General features: G+C 41.4%; 1 protein-coding gene across 1 annotated transcript in view; it reads right to left on the reverse strand.

The window, feature by feature from the left end:
* RSU1 (Ras suppressor protein 1) overlaps positions 1 to 25268 on the reverse strand; it is a 187555-nt gene that overhangs the window by 108058 nt on the left and 54229 nt on the right. The window contains exons 5-7 of the mRNA XM_044229442.1: positions 20580 to 20698; positions 18864 to 18946; positions 18477 to 18591 (exon numbers count right to left, since the gene is read on the reverse strand). Of these exons, the coding sequence (XP_044085377.1) occupies positions 18477 to 18591; positions 18864 to 18946; positions 20580 to 20698 (317 nt within the window). The remainder of the gene's footprint in view (positions 1 to 18476; positions 18592 to 18863; positions 18947 to 20579; positions 20699 to 25268) is intronic.

The following is a 25268-nucleotide window of genomic DNA, read 5'->3' on the forward strand; positions in this document are numbered from 1 at the left end:
TTCCCCCTGCTTGAACTCACTGGTTCTGAAAAATAAATGAAGAAAAGTTTTTTAAAAAGGGAACTGTATCATTCACAAGGCTTGGAAAGATATTAGAGAATATGTACTTGATAATTTTGATTCTTAAAAAAGGTGTACCGAGTGAGCAAAAAAAAAAAAAAATACCGAGCAAAAAAAAAGCATAAATGGAAAGAATAAACTTGATCTTCTGGTCACTGTGCTAGGAACACGGTCAGCTGAAAAATATTCTCCACATTGTTGTAAAGTTGGGCAACTCACTTCTCTGCATTCTTTTCCAGCAAATTATAGCGAGTGAAGTGCTTTGGATAGCAATTGCTTATCCTTTGGTCAACCGAAATGACCAAACAATGAACCTTTAGCGCCAACCATTGATCTTGCTAATTGCATCTGCCACTATATTTGCTTCTTTTGTTTCCAGTCAGTCCTCTTTTCCAACACTGCTCCAACTGTTAAATGGTCAGAACACACAAAGTGACAGATTTAGTGCTTCACTGGCAATTTATATAACTGACTGCAACGCTGCTGTTGTGGTGAACCATGATTTATTTGCCTCCCATTGCGGCACATAACCTTTAAATGCAAAGGGGAAAAAGCCAACACCCCCTTAAAGTTTATATATGACCATCTACCACTATATCCTATGAACTGCATCTGAAACAGAGCTGACCGCGTGAGTGATGGGTTTCTTTCCTCTCTCTGCAGCTATAACTTTACGCACAATCCATTCATGGATCCTGGGCTCCGTCAATGTTCTTCATTTGCATGTGACTCAGAGCAAGATCTGGGATATACAGAAACGATGCCAAAACAGTTAGCTAACAGAACCTACAGTTGAAGGGTTAAAACAGGGAACACTTGGTGTGAGAATGCTACATTTAAGGGTCCATGGATGGATGTGGGGCATCTTAAAATTCCCCGAATTACATGTAAAATTTCCTACGTGAAAATACACATTTTGGGGAGAGTAGCTCTATAGGTTTCACTGGTTTCTCAAAGGGGTCAGTGATTCTTGAAAAGATTAAAAATGATGGCTTAAGGGAACTTGACCTATGCTTGCAAAATAAAAGGCATTAAAGGCAGGGTGCCTGGGTGGCTCAGCTGGTTAAGCTCTGGACTCTTGATTGTAGCTCGGGTCATGATCTCAGGGTCATGAGATCAAGCCTGGCATGGGGCTCTGTACTGGGCATGGGGCCTGCTTAGAGTCTCTCTCCCTTTCTCCTGCTGCCCTTCTACCCCTCTGGAAAAAAACCAGAAAAACAAACAAAACACCTCTGAAGAAATAATATAAAAAAATAAACAGGGATTAAAGGCATGTGAACAATGAAACATCGAAGGACATCAAGTTTTACACCAAGGTGATAAATAAAGAGATGAGAGAAATGATTGGTGCTATGGGCCAAACTGTTTCTTCTCCCCTAAAAAGCATGACGTCTTAACTCCTTGTCCTCAGAATGATACTGTATTTCAAGACAAGGTCTTTACAGATGTGCAGATGTGATCTGGCTAAAATGACGTCATTAGGGTGGGCCCTACTCCAATATGGCAGCGTCCTTATAGGAAGAGGAAATCCGAACATAGACAGGAACCACCATGAGGACACAGAGAGAAGGCAGCCATCTATTAGCTGAGGAGAGCGGTGTGGAACAGATCCTTCCCATACAGCCCTCAGAAGGAACCAGTTCGGCTGATAACAAGATCCAGAACCTCCAGCTTCCACAAGTGGGAGAAAATAAATTTGTGTTGTTGAAGCTAGTGCCACACCGTGGCACTTTTTATGGCAGCCTTCACAAATTTAACGCTCTTAACTCTAACACTGGGTTAAGAGTTGATTCAAAAAGCAGTTAGGACCAGGGCACCTGGCTCGCTCCACAGAGCATATGACTCTTGATCTCAGGGTCATATGTCTAAGCCCCATATTGGGCACAGAGTGTACTTAATTAGTAACAATAAATAAGTAAATACATAAATAAGCAAGCAGTTAAGACCGAGAGATTATTCTGGGGGTTAAAAACAGGGTGATACCAGAAATAAAATGGGAAATGGTCTCGACACTTGTACATACTATGGAAGATGATAACCGCAATGGTTCCTTGCCTGCTATAGCACCCAGCCAACGACTGCAACATTGAGAGGATAAACTGAGTAAAAATAACTTCTTGAGACTGTGTAAACAGGCTAGGAAGAGGCAGAAAAACAATTATATTCCATCTGTTCACACTGAAAATTATCAAAAATTAATCCAGACTTCTGCTGCTAGCCATGATAAAGTAACTGGGAAAAAATGTGCAATGTAACTGCTTCTAGACATTGGGCAAGAAGAAGTACCAGACTCCTCCCTGAGGAAAGGGAAATAAGTGTGCGGGACCGTATGATCACCCCTGGAAGCATTTCCAGACTGTCATGCAGGAAGCGGGAGATCAAACAACACGGTGGCACCGCTGAGTGAAAGGAGATCAGAGTATGAGGCTACTAAGGTAGGAGGAATTGGTAGCGCAGAATAGTAGAAACAAAGAAGCCAGAAGAAAAAGAGCTCCAGATGACTGCACAGGGGTTCCTGTAAGTCCTTTGGCTGAAGATTAAGTGCAATGTCCAGGGCAAAGCTCGTCAAGGCTAAGAAAGAAAAAAAAGAAAAAAGAAAAGAAAAAAAAAAATAACAAGGGAAAAACTACAGAGGAGATAAAGCCAAACAATTACTGGAGTGTGTACAGAGCTAGGAAATATTCATTTCCAGATCAGCTAGGGAAGAGGAACCTCACTGAACACCCTGGTCATTCAACAGAGATCCCAAAGACCTTAGGAAAGGACTAATCAAGCCCAGAAATAACGTCTAGTCTGGACCAACCCTAACTAAGGTTGAAAGGAGGACTGGGAAAAAAATCAAGCTGGTCACAAAGAAATTAACTGCTTCCCTAAAGGAAACTCAACAGCCTACAAAAGGAGACAATAATAGCTACACATTCAAAAATATATATTCGTATCTACTACATTATAATAGAAAAATACTAGATATGCAGAGAAATAGGAAAAGGTGATCTATAAATAAAAGAAGAATCAGTCAACAGAAACAGATTAAGAAATTACATTAGTAGACAAAAAAATGTTAGAACACTTACTTAAAATGCATTCAAGAATTTAAAGGAAAACGTGAACATAATAAGGAAATAAACAGGAACTGTTTAATAGAGAAGTGGAATGAAAAGAAGAACTATATGAATATACTCGAACTGAAAGTTGTATGATCTGAAATGAAAATTTCACTGACAGGCTTATCAGAAGATTAGACAATGCAGAAAGATCAGTTAAGGTGAAAACATAGTAAAAACAAAAACAAGCAAAAAAACCAAAAAACAAAAAACAACCCACACAAACAAACAAACAAAAAAACAACTAGCCAAACTGAAGCACAAAGAGGTGGACAGGGTTTACACAGAAACAAAGTTTTATGCAGTGCACTTGTGGAAGACATCAGGCAGATTAATGTAAGTGTAATCTGACTTCCAGAAGAGGAAAGAGAAATGAGAGCTGCCTACTTAATAGGTAGTAAGTAGGTAAGTATATACAGAAATGGCTAAAATTGTTCTAATTTGATGATTAGAACATACATCAAAAATTTTGATATATCAAATATATCCCATATATCAAAAAATTTCCAAAAAACCCTCAAAAGGTAGAAACAAAGGAAACCACAGGAAAGTAAATAAACTGCTTAAAACCAATGATGAAGAGAAAATTTTAAGAGCAGTCGAGAAAAATGGACACATTACACAGAACAATGGTAAAAATGGCACCAAAAGAAAACAACAGAACACTACCCTTAAAGTGCTGAAAGGAAAAAACAGCACTGTCAATCTTAAATTTTATATTTAGAAAAAGATTCTTTAAAATGAAGGCAAAATAGAGATAATTCAGAAGAAGAAAGCTGAGAGAATTTGTGGCCAAGTGATACAACAAGAAATATAAAAGGAAATTCTTCAGGATGAAAGGAGCACCAGATGGAAGCTCAGATCTATATCAAGGGGCAAAAAGCACTAGAAATGGTTATGTCTGTCAGTAAATATTAAAGACTTTTTTCTTTTTTGTTAACTTATTTAAAAGACAGCTTACTTAAAAAAAAAATTATAACACTGTCACTTGAGGTTTTAACATATCAACCAATCTGACCAGACATTTATAGAACACTAGAAGATACATAACATTTTCATGTGTATATGGAAAAGTCATCAATTCAGACAATATGCCAGGCCATAAATCAAGTCTCTAAACTTCTAAAGAAGGGAAATCATACAGATTATGATTTGTGATCATAATTAAATTACACATCAATAACAGAATGATTGCAAAATCTTCAAAAACAAATAATCTTTAAATGACCCACATGCCAGGGACAGCTGGTTAAGCATCCAACTCTTGGTTTTGGCTCAGGTCATGATCTCAGGGTCCTGAGACTGAGCCCTGCATCAGATTCCATGCTCAATGTGGAGTCTGCTTGAAATTCTGTCCCTCTCCATGCCCCTCTTTCTGCTCATGCACATGCTCTCTTTCTCTAAAATGAAAATAAATAAATGAACTCCTTTCAATAACCCACATGCCAAAGAAGAAATTACATGGGAATTGGAAAATATTTTTAAATGAACAACAGTTAAAACATACAAATGTGTGGGATGTAGCTCAAACAACAATTAGAGAGAAATACATTTCTATAGCCCTATAAATGCTAACACTAGGAAAGGAAAAGATTGGAAATCAACAATCTAAGCTTTCTCCTAAAGAAATTAGAAAAATCAGAGCAAATTATTCTCAAAGTGAGGAGAAGAAAAGCGAATCAATGAAATACAAAACAATGAATAAAGGAATTAAATCAGCGACACCACCAGTTTTCTAAAAAGGGAAATAAAATTGATAAAGCCTAGGCAGACCAATTAAAAGCGAAGGGGAGAAACACAAATTACTAGACTCATAAATAAAAATGGGGATATCATCAGAGGTGCTACAGACCAACTTAGAAGAAACACAAAATTACCAATGCTTAAAGAAACAGAAAAACCTAATGAGCTTTCTATCTATGGGAATGCTGAATTCATAATTCAAAACTTTCTCCACAAAGAAAACTCAAGACCCATAGGGGTTTACTAATGAATTCTTTCAAACATTTAAAAATACCAGTTTTACAAACTGTATCAGAACAGGATATTTCTAATACAAAAACTGTACAAAGATACAGAAAGGTATCTCTACCTTTCGTTAAGAAAGGTAGAGATCAATATCCCTCATGAACTAAAGTAGAAAAATTTTCCAAGAAAATATTAGCAAACCAAATCCAGAAATACATAAAAACACAAAAAACAAAAACCATGATTATCTCGATAGATGCAGAGAGAGCATTAAACAAAATCTAACACCCTTTCATGATAAAATCATCCTACAAACAAGGAACAGAGGGCACTCCTATACCTGACAAAGGTCATCTAAACTAACTCACAGAAAACGTTCTTAATGGGGAAAGATTGGAAGCTTTACAAGATCAGGAATAGGATAAAGATGTCTGCTCTTGTTACTTCTATTCAACACTGTTCTAGAGGTTGCAGTCAAAGCAATTAGGCAAGAAAATGAAATAAAAGGCATCTACATAGAAGGGAGGAAGTTTAACTGTAATTGCAGACGACATGACTTTGTATAGAGAAAATTCTAAAGAATCCACTAAAAATTAAAACTAATAAATGAGTTCACCATCATTAGAGGACACAAGGTCAATATAAAAATCAACTGTATTTTATATACTAGCAATAAACAAATGGAAAATAAGTTAAGAAAATAATTTTATTTACAATAGCACCAAAAAGAATAAAATGTTTAGGGAATTTAACAAAGGAAGTGTAAAGCATATACTCTGTAACTGACAAAATATTGTTGGAAGAAATTAAAGAGATCTAAGTAAATGAAAAGACATTTTGTGTTCATGGATCTCAAATTTGGTATAAGACAGCAAGACTCTCCAAAATATTCTACAGATTCAATGCAAGCCCCATCAGAAAACCAACTGGCTTCTTTGCAGTAACTGATAAGTTGCTCACAGAATTCATATGGAAGGTCAAGGGACTCAAAAAAGCCAAAATAATCTTGTAAAAGAACAACAAAGTTGGAACTAGTATGCCCAATTTCAGAACTTAATAAAAAGCAACAGTATTAAAGACAGTGTAGAACTTACATTGGATAGACATATAGATCAATGAGACAGACTTTAGAGTCCAGAAATAAAATCATTTATCTATGGCCACATAATTGTTAATAAGGGTGCCAAGACCATTCAATGAGGAAAATACAGTCTTTTCAACAAATGGTGCTTAGGACAACTGAACAGCAACATACAAAACAATGAAATTGAACCTTTACTGTACCACGTACAAAAATTAAATGGATCAAAATTCTAAACATAAGAGCCAAATATGCAGGAGAGAGGAGTACTGTGGAATGAGAGCTAATGGGTACAAAGCTTCTTTTTAAGCTAATAAAAATGTTCTAAAACTATGATGATGGTTGTACAACCCTGAACATACTAAAAAAGCTGAATTGTGTGCTTCAAATGTGTGTATAATATGGTATGTAAATTTCATTTCAATAAAGCTTTCACTTAAAAAAAAAAGATAATACAGTAATACCAAGTGGGCTTTAGTATAAAAATATGACACTGATTAAACATGTGAACAATCAACGTCATCTGCCACACTGGCAAATAAAGGATATGTATTAGTTAACTACTGCTGTACAACACAGTACTCCAAACTTGGAACTTAACATAAATAACATTTGTTATCTTAATACTTTCTCAGAGTAGGAATCTGAGAGTGGCTTATCCGGGTAGTTCTGGATCAGGGTCTTTCAGGAAAGAGTCAAGCTGCCAGTTTGGGGCTAGTCAATGACTGGGACTGGATGATGCACTTCCAAGTTCACTCAATAAGGTTGATTGCAATATGCCAACTGGCTTTCCCTAAGAGCAAGTGACTACAGAGAGAGTGAAAGACAGCAAGGGTAAGGGAGCATACCCAAGATGGAAGCCGCAGTGTCTTTCATAATTTAGTTTCACAAGCGACATGTTGTTATTTCTGTTGTATTCTATTGTTCATAGAGACCAAGAGGAGTAGACTGCACAAGGGTATGAATACCGGGATACAGAGATCATTAGGAGATACCCTGGAGGATGGCTACCAGAAGAGAAAAATCATGACTATTTCAAGAGAGGCAAAACAAAAACAAAAACACAAAACCTTTTTGGCAATATTTAACCCTTTCATAAAAGCCTGAAGGAAGCTAGGATTGAAAGGAAACTTTCTCAACCTGATAAAAAAGTGTTTTCTAAAGACATATAACTAGTATCCATTTACAAATGAACAATAATACTTTCCTCCTAAAATCAAGATATTGATATTCCTTCTCACTGCTTCTATGCCACATTGTAGAGGAGGGCCTAGCCAGTGTAATAAGATAAGAAAAACAATAAAGAATAATAATTGGAAAAAAAGAACTAGAATGGTCTTTTGGGAGAGACAAGATGATTATGTATATAGAAAATCTTAGGAAATATGCCACAAAGGGGGGGGGGGAGCCAACAAAAACCCTACCAGACCCAGACTTATAAGAAAATTAAGAAAAATCATAGGGGGGACGCCTGGGTGGCTCAGTTGGTTGGACGACTGCCTTCGGCTCAGGGCGTGATCCTGGAGTCCCGGGATCGAGTCCCACATCAGGCTCCCAGCTCCATGGGGAGTCTGCTTCGCTCTCTGACCTTCTCCTCGCTCATGTTCTCTCTCACTGTCTCTCTCTCTCAAATAAATAAATAAAATCTTTAAGAAATAAAAAAATAAAAAAAAAATAAAAAGAAAAATCATAGGAACCAAGATTGATTTACACAAAGCCGTTGTATTTTTAAGTGCTAGCAATAATGAAAAATGGAACTTAAAAAATTTCCACTCACAATAGCATCAAAAATCTAAAATACTTAAGGATAAATTTAACAAAATATATGCAAGTAAAAACTGTAACATTGCCAAGAGAAATTTTAAAAACCTAAACAAATGGAGAAATATATCATGTTCACAGATTGGAAGGCTCTATATTGTTAGATGCAAATTCTCTCCAAATTGATCTGTCACTTCAGTCAAATTCCAATCAAAACCCCAACAGGCTGATTCTAAAATGTATTTACATGTACAAAGGACCCAGACTAGCCAAAACAATTTTGAAAAAAATAATTTGCACTATGTGATTTCAAGACTTCTTCCATAGCTACAGTCATCAAGACAACATGATACTGCTCTTAGAGGTACAACAAGGGAACACAGTATACCTACATTTATAGAGTAAATCAGCATTTAACTAAGCACCAAAGCAATTTTTTAGGAAAACAGTCTTTTCTACTCATGGTGCTAGAAACATTACTTGTACAGAAAAAAATTAAATCACACACAAAATTTAATTTGAGCTGATCATAGATCCAAGCCTACACAAAAGCAGTGTTTTTCTTCCCTCCCCTCACCACCCAATGATACCTTCTAAGGGGCTCAGAACTGCACAGGACACAACATTGGTGCTCAATAACTATTTGGTGAATCACAGAACTATGCATGAGAAAAACTACCTGCCATTGTAAAAAATATCAGGAAGGGACAAGTGAGTGGGGCAGTGAATGGTCAGGAAAGGGCTGAGAAAAAATGTCACGTGAAAGGATGGCCGAAGGGACCATCTCTCCATCTAGTCGGGAGACGACAATTCCAAGCAGAGAGCAAAGATCATCAAGACCTAAGAAGCAGACAATGAGAGTAGCCAGCGAGAGGGTGAGGGGCTGGAGCAGCACAAAAACATGGAGGCCAGATCATCTGGGGTCTAAGGGTTCAACAGGGTAGGTTAAAGAATTCTAATCCCAGAAGTGATGTAGCTCACTGTGGGATTTCATGAAAGCACCTTGAGTGTAAAGTCAAGAATGAGACTGGAAGGAGCGAGGTAGGAAGTGGAGACACCAGTTAGGACGCTCCTGCAGCAACCCAGGTGAGAGGAGGGGGCGGTACACTCCTCGCAGGACGGAAGTTCAAGTGTAACACTAGAGCTGTGGCATTCTAGCAGATGTGGGTATGAGCTGTAATTTCAGTTGGCCATTTTCAACTACCGGTGTCACTGTTTCCTTCAAAGATTCTGTTTATGAGGGGAGGGATCCTGTCTACTTCATTTAGTACCGTGCCCCAAACCCAAAAGCTTACAGAAATACACTGTAACGAGCCGGAGCTCAGAATCTGACATGGTCCGGTAGATAGGGGCTGTCCAAGGAAAAGAGCCCTTCTTCTTAGAACAAAAAATACCAAAGGCAACAGGGAGGGTACCGGGCTCTATTCAAATCACAAAACATGTTGATAATGAGCATGGGGATGTTTGCTAATATTAGAATGCATGTTCCTGCCTGAAAGTTCACAGAAATACAAACGGTACCATCACACCCTCCCGGGCAGCAGGTGGGCTGCTCACAGAATTCCTCGGTGGAAAATGGGAACAACTCAGAAAGGTCTAGATAAACATAAATCTGCAAAGCTGATCCATGATGAGTTGTGTTAAGGCACAGTTTCAGGGTCCACCACTCAATTTCTGGTGTTGCCAGCATTAAGGACACCATCCTCCACGTCACCCCTATTGAGCCCTGGCCCCTCGAAACGTACTCACACGTACGATATCCTTCAGGTCTAAGTTAGTATAACATGGCTTTTTTTTTTTTTAAGTACAGGAATAATATAATATCTAGGAGATGGCTTGGAGGGGAAACGCTATATAAACACAAGATATTATATATGTATTCAGGTGATAAGAACTGTAGTTACAGATATGCCTCGAATAAAAAAAATGAAATCTGGAATCTCTGTACCACCGCCCCCTCCCCCAGGGCAAGAATACATTTAGTGTCCTATTAAATCAAAGAATGGCCCACTGCAAACAGTGGCCTGCCTCACCAGCTGGAGTTAACACAGATTGATGTACATGTTCAATCACACTGAACCTGACAGTGGGCTTCCTGAAATTTATAATACAGAATGGAAACGTTTTATGTGTTGTAACTCCCCACCCCTTTTAAGGCAATAACTCACCAGGCAGAAATATAATTCGCTAAGGATTTTTAAAATCCACACTTAGAGCATTTTCTGGGGTTAAAAATTCACTGGAATAAAATATATAAAATGGAACTTGTTAAAAAATATCATGTAGGAGACTGACTGGAATCATTTTTGATTATCAACTAAGACCATGGGAATCAAAGAATAGGAAATATTTCTTGTGGAGTATGTCAAAAGAATATTAACACAGAAATAAAATGTAAGAGCATGTAATAGAATTCCAGCCCAAACGGAAAGTTTGGTAATGATTTTTCTAGTCCTGGCATTTTATTTTTCACAGAATAAAAATTAAAGTGTTTGTCTGGACTCACTCTAATCTGTCATCTAGCAATAAATGATTTAATTGTTTCGGTACTGATATATTTAAGGATAGACTATTTAGAGGAATACTTTTGGGGGGGTTCTTTAAGTTTCTTTAAAATTTTTTTTTTTTATTTACAATGTGTCGTGAAATTTCAGGTGCACAGTATCGCCGCCAGTGTGGCGGCCATCTGTCCCCACAAGACACTACTACGGTACCACGGACTGTATTCCCTCTCATCCCCATGACTGGAGGTCCCCTAACTGGAAGCCTGTATCTCCCACTCCTCTTCCCCCATTTTGCCCATCTCCACCCACCCCTCCCCTCTGGTAAACATCAGTCTATTCTGTGTAAATGATTCTGTTTATTTGTTTTGTTTTTTAGATTCCACCCGTGAGTGAAATCATAAGGTGTGTGTCTTTCTCAGTCTGACTTACTTCCCGTAGCAGAATACTCCCAAGCTCTATCCCTCTTGTCACAAATGGCACAATTTCATCCTTTGTATGGTTACAGGATACTCCCCCCTACCCCGTACATACACACTACATCTTCTTTAGACAAATGCTTATTTTTTAAGTCAAAAGATCTGAATTAAAAATCTGATTTTGGCAGGATCAAGCCACGTCAGTAACGTAGCTTTAATCAAGTCACAATCTCCCTAGACACCCTGGTTTTGCCACCTTTAAAATGTGGCCCAAGAACCTTCCTTGCCTGCATTACAGAACTGAGATTAAAGTCTATGAAACTATTTTGTAAGTTACATTTCATGTAAAAGCTGAGGTATTTATGTAATTCTACCTGGCCTAGAAGTCACTTTGAAAACATGTTTATGATCAACTAACCAATTCAATTTTACAAGCAGCACACTTTGTAACTCCATAAAGTAAGGACTCACCAGTCACTGCTCTACTAAACTGCCGTATCAAGACACGTGGCAACCATGTCACAGATGAACTATTATGTCTTTAGAGGTACGTGTCTTTGTGAGGATTTCATCCAGAGAGCCTTTCCCCCCCTTATGAAATGCTGTATTTTTATATTTTACTTTGTCCTAGAATGGACGTGAAGCAAAAGCAGCCAAGGGTTGAGTGAGTGGTGTGGCCAAATGAGCAACCGGCTCTTGGTTTAACCTCGGGTTGTGATCTCAGGGTTGTGAGACCGAGCCCTGCATTAGGCTCCATGCTCAGCGTGGAGTCTGCTTGAAAGTCTTTCTTCCTCTCTCTAAAATAAATCAATCAATGTTTATAGCAGCAATGGCCACGATCGCCAAACTGTGGAAAGAACCAAGATGCCCTTCAACGGACAAATGGATAAGGAAGATGTGGTCCATATACACTATGGAGTATTATGCCTCCATCAGAAAGGATGAATACCCAACTTTTGTAGCAACATGGACGGGACTGGAAGAGATTATGCTGAGTGAAATAAGTCAAGCAGAGAGAGTCAATTATCATATGGTTTCACTTCACATGCATAACAAATAGCATGGAGGACAAGGGGAGATGGAGAGGAGAAGGGAGTTGAGGGAAATTGGAAGGTGAGGTGATCCATGAGAGACTATGAACTCTGAAAAACAATCTGAGGGTTTTGAAGGGGCGGGGGGTGGGAGATTGGGGGAACCAGGTGGTGGGTATTAGAGAGGGCAGGGATTGCATGGAGCACTGGGTGTGATGCAAAAACAATGAATACTCTTATGCTGAAAAGAAATTAAAAAAAAAAAAACATCAGTCTTAACAACAACTACAAAAAGCAGCCAGTGGTCCTACCCTGGGTTAGCCTGGTGTAGTTATCACAGACTGTGGCAGGAGTTCGTCCCACCTTCCAATGTAATTTGTGTAATTACAAGTTTATTGTTAAAATGGTGACCCTTGAACTAAATGGACAGTGGTGAAACCCTAACTTCCTGCCCTGCCAGGTCTCTCACATACCCGAGTGTTTGCCATGCGGACCTGCTCCCCTGGGCCTTCAGTCTCCGCTCCCCACTCTGCCCCTGCATGTGCCCCCCCCCCACACCTCCTGCGCTGCTTCTCGCCATCCACACAGGAAGCTGGAGCCCAGCCATTCTTCTACCCACAGGATAAACCAACCCATCAATGTGCCTTGGAGACCTTGGCTTTCTGACCTTCTCAGTCATTCTTCCTCTCCGGATGCTTCTCCCTGTCAAACAGGTGGGGCGTGGGCAATGGCCATGCTTCAGAAAACTGTCCCCCAAGGTAGTAAAAATTTTATAGGATAAAATTCACCGTGTGTGTGTGTGCGCACACACACACCCCTGTGTACCTATGTTCACTAACCTAGGACTTACTGAGCAGTTGTACTTACTCCTGGCACAGGGCTAAGTTCTAGATGTGGACTGCTCTTGTCCTCAGAACAACACCAGGACAAGGGACTACTCCAAGCCTCACTCCACATGAGGTACAGAAGGCAGAATAAGTTGTCCAAAGCCACAGAGCACTGAACCCTTGCCTGGTGATGAAGACGTAAGCCTCTATGTTCTACAGGACACGTTAAAACATGTGCCGTTGTTGTTTGTAAACCTCTGGTTAAGATAACTGGGAAGCAACTGAATAAAAATAACACAAAACATAATCAACAAAACACTTAAAATCTGGGCCTTGACTGACCCAAAAGAACACTGCATATTCCCTTCTTCCCTGTCTCCCTAAAGAAAGCATTTTTCTTTTGCTCCTCAACTCCCATAAATAAAAGGATTAAGAGGTATAAAACAAACGATTTTTAGACTGGTATCTCCCCCTCTTTCTTAATTCTGTTCATTGTACAGAATTACAATTGCAGGAAAATTCTCAATTCCTGACATCACTTACTCTTTGAACAGAATGAGTATTTGTTTCCACTCTCCGCAAATAGGCTAGAAAGAATACATATGCTTCTCATATTTCTGAAATAAAAAATACCATTGATTCCTGGCATACAAAGCAGGATGCTATGCCAGCTAGCCCCAGGTGTACACAGCCCTGCACACATCCCTCTCACAGGCTGCTTACATCCTGTAGATCAGTTCCAACATCTAAACCACTTTGCTTTGCTGCATGCCTAGCTGACCAAGGTCCTTCCCTTCTCTAAAGGCAATTACCTGGGTGACAAATGCAGGGGAAAAGGTCCCAGGTCTGTCTAGAAGCCAAGAAACCAGAAATGATTCCAGCAAGATCAAGTCACTGAACCCTGGAAAATTTAGCAGAGACCATGCAAAGACACAGAATTCACATCTTCAGCTCATAAGGCAACAGCTGCTCGCGCAGGAGAGTGAACGCAAAAGAGGGAACGAGGACAGCTCAGTCAGGGAGCCGCCCGCTCCGACGTCAGCACGAAGCTGTCATCCACTCCAGCGAGCCGTCTGTTCGGAGGCCTGGACCGGCCACGTGCCCTTCCGTCCTCCCTAGCAACGCAGGCCTTTTCTCCACTCCACTCACGAATTCTTCCACTAAATACATCTGGGTGAAACTTCACTTAGTGACATCGATGTTCCTTTGAAGAGATTGACTACTCGCTGCAAATATGGGTCCCAAAGAGATCTTGGGATTCAGACAGGCTCAGGAGAGGGTTTCAGCTGTATGTACCTCCCTCTTCCAACTCAACACCCCACTGTCCTGGTGCCTTCCTCAATGAGACATCCAAAAGGCATCTCAAATTCAGGATATCCACAACTCGACTCATGATTACACATGATCCCCACGTGATTACACTGGGCTCACGTTGGTCATCTAAGATAATCTCTGCACCTTGAGATTCTAAATCGCGTTGGTAAAGTCCTTTTGCTATGCAAGATCACAAATGCCCAGGTTCTGGTGGTTGGGACAAGGGCACCTTTGGGGGCCATTTTTCAGATTGCCACACCACCTCACTCAGAGCAAAAGCCCAAGTCCTTAACAATGCCCACAAGTTCCCATGTGATCTAGTCCCACTTCCCAACTGAGCTCATCTCTTCCAACGACCCCTCTCCTCACTGGGTTCCAGCCACGTGATTCATGCTGTTACTCTACACCTGACCATCTCGGGACCTTTGCACTTGCTGTTCCCTCGGCCAGGAAAGCTCTCTCCCTCATTTAAGACTCTACTCAAATGACACAGCTTATGAGTGAGGCTTTCTCTGGGACTCTGTATAACAAAGTAGTATCACCCGCCCCCATTGGGACATTCCCTTCCATGCTAATATTTTTCAAAACCATTTATCATCTGATATGCTATCCATCCATCCACGCATCCATCCTCCCCCACAGCAGGATCACAGGGGTGTCTCCCTTCTCAAATCTCCAAGAAATAAGCATGAAGCTGGGACCCAATAAACAGTTGATGAATAAGTGAATTTTACTTTACTGGAAAGTAAGTTCCTTGGAGACAAGACCTAGTCTAACACAGAACTGAACAAATGTCTGAATGAATGAAAAAAAATGAATGGGGGAACGACAGAACCCAGTTTGCATCTAACCCAGTTTGCTATAGGTATATGGACCAACATCAAATCAAGGGTGTTACTGTTTAGGAATCAGACACAACAGATAAAGTAACTTATTCAGAGAGTCACAACAAAAGTAATATAATTACATAGAAAAAATTCCAGCCAAGACCCTGACTTTATTGTGCTGTGTCCCTGAACATTTTAGATCCGACACATTTAAGCCATCTGGATTCCTGGTGCTTAGTTCAAATAGTCTTACCAATAAGGCTTCAAGTCGTTAAATTCCAAATTTATTTTTAAAGGAAATTTCGCAGAAATCCCAGAAGCACTAACTTCGCTTACTTCCGCTACATAAAATATAAACATACAGGGAAGAGCTCATTATCCGCACCTAAAGATGCACCCAGGAGCCAACCTGCAGCCCAGGGATGCTCTAGGGACAGACGGAAGCCCCTTCAGGTTCATCGGTCTCTAGTCAGTCATCAGCCAGCCAGGGCAGCTCCGGAGGCTCACCATAGCCGTGGAGGACAAGTCAAACCAAAACATTCCTGCTGTGGCTGGACAGCCATGGGAGGGGGCAGTGCCTGGGCAGCGGGGTAGGGGGGTGGGGTGGGAGAGAGAACTGCAGGGTTCAAACCAAGCCTCTGTGACTTACTAGCTGTGCCCCAATGGGTGCCCCTCAGCTCAGCTCCTTACCTCTAAAAAGTCAGCTTATGATTACGGGAGATAGAGCAAGAAAAGCACTCACAGCGCCTTGGCACAAGAGGCTTTCATCTGTGCTGGCAATTACAATAGCTATTATTATATTCCCGCGCAGTATATATTAGTCTTGATTCTTTAAAAAAAAAAAAAAAAATCACCATTCAAAAATAAAGAATACATCTGCCTTCATCTTTAGTTTAGATTTGTAACAGCAACTCCCCGGGGCTTTTCATTTACTTCTAGCAAAGTATTTGCCTGTAATTAGGGAAAGCTGCCACCAGGCAGATGTTGAGATTAAGCCTGCCTACATGTGGTTTAAAAAAAAAGAAGTCATTTAGTAACTTTCTCCTCAATTCTATTCTTGAATAAAAATACATATACTTATTATTGGAGTGCTCAACAGAAATGATAAATATGAGTAGAAGCCATATTTAAATAGGATAAGCAATGTGAGTTAAGATTTCAAAATATGTAAGTACATAGGTAGATGGTCACCCAGGATTATTTTTCTAACAAACTATCATCTGATAGAAATCCCTGATTAATGCCCTACATTGCCTCTTTGCTTGGAAAATGGAACAGAACAATGACAAAATACACTTAAAAAAAAAAAAATTTCTCCTAGTCATAATAACCAAGGATGCACACCAGAAGCATAAAGTGAGCTTCTCCAAATTATGTAAGAATTAGTCTTGAGGCATCTGAGTGGCTCAGTCGGTCCAGCTCTTGATTTTGGCTGAGGTTGTGATCTCAGGGTCGTGAGATCAAGCCCCATATTGGGCCCAGTGCTCGGCACACAGCCTGCTTGGGATTCTCTCTCCTTCTCCCTCTACCCTTCTTCTTATAAAATAAAATAAAATCTTTAAGAAAAAAAAAAAATCAGTCTCAGCATGGAGATTTTGACTCAGTAGTTCAGGGAAGAAGCCAAAGTCCCCCAGTCATTATTAATATTATCCCCTCGGGTTAGGAATCACTGTGCAAACTCTTTCTTTTGACAAGGAGTTTTTTGCTCTAAAAACGTTCGCAGAGAACTTTTCTTGATCCCTTAGCCTGCTCCTAAAGTAAGACGCGTCCACTTGTCACTTCATGAAGAAAATGAGCTGAGCTACTTCTCGGCCCTTGAAATCAGTAAAAATTCCTTTAGACAATTCACAACAAAAGAGCTGCTGAAGGAGATGGAGTAACGGGGGCTGAAACCTTATGATGGTCCCATGAAATCATGTGAATGTTTTTCCTCTAGACCAGCGCTGCCCCCACGGAACATGCCAGCTGGCAGAAACGTTGTGTACCTGCATTTTCCCACAGGGCAGCCACAAGCCACACGTGGTACTGAGTACCTAGAAGTGTGGCTTGTGGCTTTCCTCACTGGAAGCACTGCACCGGACAGAAGTCAAACTCTGGCTGTGCATGGCCATCCCAGTGCCTCAGTGTCCGAGGCCCTCGTTTCATTAACCTGTCCCGTACGCGTTCGAGCGCCCACCTGCAGCATGGCACGGGGCAGGCAGGGGGACAGAGCGTGGAGCAGATACCAAACCCCACCCTCCCCTCATGGAGCTTGCATTCCGATTTTTAATAACTGGCCTCTTTCGTACCACCAGACTCATGTGAGGTACTTGTTCAAAGAACTCTGGTTAAATGTGTTCTTTAAAATTAGGCTCTTTTAGGGGTGCCTGGGTGGCTCAGTGGGTTAAGCCTCTGCCTTTGGCTCAGGTGATGATCTCAGGGTCCTGGGGTCGAGCCCTGAATAGGGCTTTCTGCTCAGTGGGGAGCCTGCTCCCCCCCCACCACCCTTTCTCTGCTTGCCTCTCTGCCTGCTTGTGTTCTCTGTCTGTCAAATAAATAAATAAATAAATAAATAAATAAATAAATAAATCTTAAATAATAAATTATATTAGGCTCTTTTGAAGCAGAAACACAAATATTCATAGTCTGAGGGACAATATAGTTCAGGGGACTGGAGAAGTCAGAGGACACAGAGTGTCTGCACGAGCACACGAGAGCTTTCCAGAAAGGCAGAACAGCCTCAGCCATGGGCTAACCCGTCTGAATGTTTTTTTTCCGAGGGAGGTCCTAAGCCCACCCTGGCCGGGGTGACTGGGTAGACAGTGTTAAGAATCACGCCCCCCAGGAGTAGTAGTACCAGCTGGAACGTATTTAACAATTTCCACTGGAGATGGAGTCAGTGGAGAACCACAGACACGACGAGCAAAGGTATTTCCACGCAGCTGTAACAAATACTTGGACTAGGGGATACACGTTTTCAAAGGATTGAAATTAAAAATTAAGAGATGAAGAAAAGTAAGAATGGCAGTTTGATTAGAAAATTTTTAAAGATCAGGGGCACCTGGGTGGCTCAGTGGGTTAAAGCCGCTGCCTTTCGCTCAGGTCATGATCCCAGGGTCCTGGGATGGAGCCCCACATCGGGCTCTCTGCTCAGCAGGGAGCCTGCTTCCTCCTCTCTCTCTGCCTGCCTCTCTGCCTACTTGTGATCTCTGCCTGCCAAATAAATAAATAAAATCTTTAAAAAAAAAAAAAAGAAAAGAAAAAGAAAATTTTTAAAGATCATCAGCTAGCAAAGGAAGGACCCCAGGCAAGACCACTACTACTAACCTTGGGCTCTTCCCCCCTCCCACCACACAACACCGCGCAGGGGCTGAGTTGGCAGACCCCCCCTCAGCAGTTTCTCGGGCCCTGAATGTAGCAGCGGGACACATCAACCTGTAATGGCTGCACCCCGGTCAAGGACAAGTGCTACTAGAAATGACCAGAAAGGGGCACCTCGGTGGAAGGTGCCTGATAGAAGGAGCAAGGGTTGTTCAGAATGGCTCATTTGGATCACTGTAATCAATGAAACCCCGGAACTAAGATCATTCACCGGCAACCTTACCTAGTTCTGGGGGCAGAACGGTCAGGCGATTCCCCTGAATGTGGAGTTCCTTAAGCTGAGTAAGCTCCCCGATTTCTTTAGGCAGCGAGATCAGGTCGTTATCCCTAAGGCTGAGCTAAATACAAGAAAACAAGGAGTTGTCAAAACAGTGTTCACGTAAAGACGCGCTGAACAGCAACTCTCGTCCTTTCCCGTGCCCTCTCTCCTCTGAAGGCTCAGTCCCTTCAATTTATTTACAAGTGTTTGCAGATGGATCAGATACAGCAGCAGGAGGAGTGGTTGATTCCCGCAAAACAAACTGTACTCCTGCTCAAATTGACTTGATTCCACTCCTACAAGGGCTGCAGAAGTGAATTGATTTTCTAAGAATTTAGATAAATTACTTACTATCTGCAACTTTGTGAGCTTCCCAATATCTGGCGGCAGGATTTCAAAATCGTTGTCACTTAGATAGAGTGCGCGCAGGGTGGCTGCAAATTAAACAGCAATGTATAAACAGGGTGGCGCGGAATCCAACCATTTGAGGTCTGATCAATATGAGGGAGTCAGCTTTGATTAATAACCCTGGCTCGGTGAAAAGCCTGTGACACACCTCGGGCTCACAATAATAAGAAGCAGGTCAAACTTAGATTTACTGGCTTATTGTGGGGCTGGTGTGTTCAGGAAAACATCTATATCCAAGAGGACTGACGCAATTAACAACTCTGGGCTCCAGCAGTGTTTGGCACAGGGTTTCAAGACGCTTTCAAAAAAGATTGCGGTTTCTCTTCTATTATTTCTGATTCCTATTTACGCTTTGCATCCGAAGGGTAACCAAGAAAACCAGTGACACCTGTATCAATGCTGAGGGCAAAGCGGTTCTATCACTGAAGTGCATCTCTGTTAAAAATAAAGAACTAAAAGGCTTTCAGGTGAGGAAGACCATAACACAGGTCACTGTTTCCATAATCAGACTAAGTATTATTAACTATTTCTCTAGCCTTAACAACAAAAATAAATGAAGAAAAAAGAGCGAACATGATGACATGGAGTTTAAAACTACAGAAACCCTAACTCAGGCAGAATACTGGTGATCAGAAATTTGTTCACAATATTACACAGCGATAACATGACCCCCAAACTATGGAAGGAGAACATTCTAAGGCATCTTTTTTATCCCTAACCAAAAAGGAGACAATGATCCCATGTCTGTTTTGTTTGCTTACAGGTATTCAATTACATTCTAATGTTTTAAAATTCGACAGAACTCTGTGTCAATATACACAACAACATTTCCTTTATGGCCCAAGAAAATATTTTAGAATTGGCTTCATGTGCTTGAGAAAGTCTGGGAATGAGAATATGCATAAGGTTATAAATGAAATTTTGGAGATGAGCTCAGAAAATTCAGAATTGCTGGATGCCATACGTGTCACTATTTGGAGAAGCAGAACACTCATTTAAGGAAAGCAAATCTTTCCTAAATATTTTGTGAGTTCTCAGAAAAAAATCAGTTTTTCCTCATTTTTTATGAGTATCTGCAGCAAGCAATTTGTTTGCATAGAATACAGGTGAAAAAGTGTGTTTATCTGTGACAAACGATTTCTCCATGTTTGATTGCCTACTACACGCAAAAGAGACTACATCTTTTTAAAACACTTACAACAAGAATCCTGCTTGGAAATGTCAAAAAAATTCTGTTACTGGTTTATTAAGGGATATTTTTAATAAATAATCAGTTGGAATATCTTTGGGGAAGTGGCTTACAAAGAGTTAACAGCAACAAGGGAGGACACATGTATTATCGTATTTTCTTGGCATGCTCTTTAAAAAGAAAGTCAAGTTCTTTAGCTAAATGTGAGACTTGATCTCATTTAGGTACATAATCTCCATCCGGAAGTTAATATGACATTACTAAGTCCACTTGAGCGCAATGGTGTCAGATAACTATATATCAAATATACATACTGCTGAGCTATGAAGGAATATTCAAAAGAAATGTGTGAAGAAAAAAATATATACGTCCAATAATTTCTCTTGGAGTTGGGGCCCTGGCAAATAAATTTCACTTTCAGAACGCAAAGTACCATTTTAAGGAGATTTATAGAATTAAAAGTTTCTTACTAAGGTAGAAGAAGTTTCCGGGAAGAGAATGTTCATTCAAGTTGTTGTAAGTCAAATCAAGGACCTCAAGAGCTGGGAGAGAGCCAAATCCTCGAGGCAAAGTGTTTAGTCTATTCATGCTGTGATGAGGGGGGAAAAAAAATCAAAGACGTCACACACAAAACATATGTTCAGACAATACTCACATCACCTCTGTGTCACAGGCCTAAGAGCTGAATGTGAGAGACGGGAAGCTCTTAGAAGAGGCCGTGATTCCACCATCACTTAATGTTCTTTTAACCAACACAGGAATTGCAGTCAGATGAAACAAATGAAAGTGGTTACGAAACATCTGAAAATGGCTCCTCATTTTCTGCAATGGTGACGCTCACTGTGTTACAGAGAAACTTCAATCATCGCAAAGTATCTGCCCTTCCAGAGAACTTCCTCAGGTATGTGGCAACAATAATTCCTGAAAAGATGCAGAGTAAGCTTTGTAGTTTTTAGATGGTTGGCTTTATTTCCACTTATTCCCCCCAGTGGGAGGGGGGAAAAATCACTCTGTTGTTCTGCAACTACTAATGTTCCAAATGATCTCTATAGTCAGGAGGGTGGCTCTCAGGAGCTGGGAGGGATGGGGAGGTGAGGGGGTGGAGGGTGGAAACAGGGAGTTGTTGTTCAATGGATATAGAGTCCGTTCTGCATGATAAGAAACTTCTGGAGACTGGCTGCCCAGTGATGTAGGGCAACTTAATGCTATAATACTACAATGTAGCAACTTAATGCTAAAGAATCCTAGACTTAACCACTGGTAAGATGGTAAATTTCACGTCATGTGTATTTCACCCTAACTGAAAATCAAAAAAATATATATGTATCTTCAGTGGAATCTAAAGAAAATATATTTCCTTTTATTCTCTTATTTTAAGACTCTTATTTTTTTATTTTATTTTATTTACTTACATGAGAGAGAGAACACACACACACACACAAGCAAGGCAAACAGCAGAGGAAGAGGGAGAAGCAGGCTTTCCACTGAGCAGAAAGTCCAATATGGGCTCAGTCCCAGGACCCTGAGATCATGACCTAAGCCAAAGGCAGATGCTTAACCAACTGAGCCACCCAGGTGCCCCCAGACCCTTATTTTTCTTAATGTGATTCCTTTGGGGCATAATTAAAAGAGGATTTAAAAAAAATTTTTTTTAAATCTAATATAAGCTCACAGATATTGAAAGGTCAGAGGGACTGTGATGCTAAACTAACTAGGTCTCAAGCCTTCTCATACTAGATACAATCCTGTCCATACCTGCTAACCCACCAGCCCTGTCACAGAAGAAAGAGCTGACGGCACAAGAGGAAACCAAGAGAAAAGTAATTTCTACCTCTTGGGTAGAAAAATCATTGGTTAAATTTATACTTAATAAAATGGGATGCCTGGGTGGCTCAGTCGGTTAAGCATCTGCCTTTAACTCAGGTCACGATCCCAGGGTCCTGGGACGGAGCCCCACATCGGGCTCTCTGCTCAGTGAGGAGCCTGCTTCTCCCTCTGCCTGCCACTCCCCCCGGCTTGTGCTCTGCTCTATCTCTTTCTCTATCAAATAAATAAATAAAAATCTTTTAAAAAAGTAAAAATAAAATAAACTCCATGACCATTTGTGACAATGACAACAACTGATATTTTCTACCAATTTACAACTTGTGAAGCACATCTGTATCAAGTATTCACCTGAGTCACCAAAACTTTCATGTAACACAGGCAGGACAGTGCTTGTAAGTATGTTTAATTCTGCCTTGAATATAGTAACAAGGACTTTTCTGACTTGCCCGGTAGGGGTGACAGGTTATCTGAGAGCACCCAGCCCCTCCCGGAGGCAAAGGCACCCTGATCCTGAGATTCCAATGCAAGGAGCTGAGTAAGATGCAAGAAAAAAATAGTGGAAAAAGGTCAGAAGTATGTTTCTTTCTTTCAATACTGTTCTAAGCTTCCCATTCTCGAAAACCACCAATCAAGGTTTTCCTTCCAAACACAGGAGGAGACATCCAGAAGGTAACGCACAGGAAAGCCTGGGTTAGCCTTCCTCGGAGGGAGTAGGCATCTCGGGCGTTTCCAGCGACTCTCCAGCCTACAGCAAGCCTGACACTGGCCACCTCCTGGTGGCAAGAACCTACTGAACTCAAGGTTCTTCTCCTTGAGGGACACACCAATCCCCTCCATGTGTCAGGAACACCGGTGCAGCCGGCAGCAGCGACAGCAGGAAGCTCACTAACCCAGCAGGCAGAAAGGAAGCCTTCCCTTTAACAAACGCAGATGAGGGTCCAGAAGTAGCACTGGCTGCGAACAAAGCAAGGAGCGCGGGGCCCGCTGGCCGCTTCTCCGGGCACTAGCACATTCGGGAGCTCCAACCACCTCCATGTGCACGCAGGGGACCGCTGCTCCCGGGGCCCCTCGGACAGCGTGGGCGCTCCTGGCTCCCAGGCCCCCTGGAGAGGTCAGAGCAGAGGCGGGGGCAGAACAGAGCGAGGTGAGAGAAGCAGTCTAGCTCCAGCATGGCTAGCTGGGTGACCTCGGGGAAGTGAGTCAGCGTCTCTGAGACCCAGTTTCTTTAACTGCAAAATGAGGACAGCCCTATCTTCCCAGCAGGATCGATCGGCAGGAGGAAGAGAGCTGAAAAATCTGAAGCCTGGTAGAAAGGTCTATGGCTTGCAGATGGCTCTGAAGATCCGAGAGCTGGAACTACAATCAGTTTTCAGGAAGTCACTGAGAAACACTGTGCCTCAGCCTCCAACAGGTAAGCTCACCCTGGCAGAAGACCGCTGTGGGCCGCCTGAACAATCCAGCGTGGTTTTCCTGTTTGTGTGCTGCCAGTGGACTCTCACATTACTCCAGAGCTCACAAAGTCGCTGAGGGCACACTCGTACCATAATGGTATAAATTCTCAACTGCCTCTGGATATTTTCCCAATGTGTTCTAGAATGGGAAAGTGCCTGTCTGTGATGTAGATATTTGTAAAAATTTATAAAACTGGATAGTTGAAGGCTGGTCAGCATCTTTTTTCTTTTTCTTTTACACAAGCTAGGAAAGGCCTTACTTAATGCTTCCCCTTCTGGAACGTTCCGACTGCTGGAGGTCCTCTCGTGCTCTTCTTGCTTCAGTAAAACCTTCTTAGCTAAAGGTAGTAATTTTTCTCACGGCCACGGTGACCTGTTCCTACACTTAGCCAAAAAAGAAAAAAAAAATTCAAATCTGTGAACACTCAACCCCATACTAGGTGAAAACTTCTAAATTTCATGAGATGAGCTCCAGCATCTCACTGGGTCAAAAATTATTCCAGAAGAGTTGGGCGTGGTGCTTCGGCAGTCAGATTATCCCAGAGGCATTTCACCAACAAACAGCTGACGTGGCTTTATATCTTGGGGAAATTAACACTGTAAAATGAACCATGTTTAAAGAATTAACAACATAACGTAGCTTGACTTATTCAGAGGGCCTAAAACTCCTGTCAGGTCTGGGCATCATCAGAATAAACACATAATACTAGAGAAAACTTTAAAAACGACTTCTAGGGACGCCTGGGTGGCTCAGTTGGTTGGACGACTGCCTTCGGCTCAGGTCATGATCTCGGAGTTCCAGGATCGAGTACCGCATCGGGCTCCCAGCTCCACGGGGAGTCTGCTTCTCTCTCTGCCCTTCTCCTCGCTCATGCTCTCTCTCCCTGTCTCTCTCTCAAATAAATAAATAAAATCTTTAAAAAAAAAACGACTTCTAGTTGATCACGTTATTCGACATCTGCCAATGTGTGGCCCAAATGCTCTGCTGTAGGATGCCCTGTGTGTATATACGTAATTTTTACTCTGATTCCAGTAGCGTTAATATTCAGTGTTATGTCAGTTTCAGGTGTGCAATACGGGGATTCAACATGTCATGTCTTACCCTGTGCTCATGGCCACAGGGACCCGCCTAGTCCCCTTCACCCATTTTACCCAACGCCCACCCCCCCCCCCATTCCGCTCCCCTCTGGTAACCATCAGTTTGTTCTCTCTAGTTAAGAGTCTGTTTTTTCAGTTGGTTTCTGTCTTTGTTCATTTGCTGTGCTTCTTAAATTCCCCATGAGTGAGATCATATAGTATTTGTCTTTCTCGGACTTATTTAACTAGCATCACACTCCCTAGATCCATCCATGCTGTTGCAAATGGCCAAGAATCCATTCTTCCTTATGGCTGAGCAGTACTCTATTATGTGTATATACACCTCTTACTCCTCACTCATTTATCGACTGAAGGACACTTGGGTTACTTTCATAATTTGGCTATGGTAAATAATGACGCAATAAACATAGGGGTGCATAAAACTTTTCAAATTAGTGTTTTAGTTTTCTTCAGGAAAATACCCAGGAGCGGGATTACTGGATCACAGGGTAGTTCTATTTTAATTTTTTGAGGCACCTCCATACTGTCTTCCACGGAGGCTGCATCAGTCTGCATTTCCACCAACAGCGCACAAGGGTTCCTTTTTCTTCACATCCTCACCAACACCGGGTGTTTCTTGACTTTTTGGATTTTGGCTGTTCTGAAAGGTGTGAGATGGTATCTCATTGTGGTTTTGATTTGGGTTTCCCTGAGATGAGTGACGTTGAACATGTGTCTGTTGGCTATTCTGGACGTTTTCTTTGGAGAAATGTCTGTTCAGGTCTTCTGCCCATTTTTTAATTG

The sequence above is a fragment of the Neovison vison genome, chromosome 12 (assembly GCF_020171115.1).
Source record: "Neovison vison isolate M4711 chromosome 12, ASM_NN_V1, whole genome shotgun sequence".
Taxonomy (NCBI): domain Eukaryota; kingdom Metazoa; phylum Chordata; class Mammalia; order Carnivora; family Mustelidae; genus Neogale; species Neogale vison.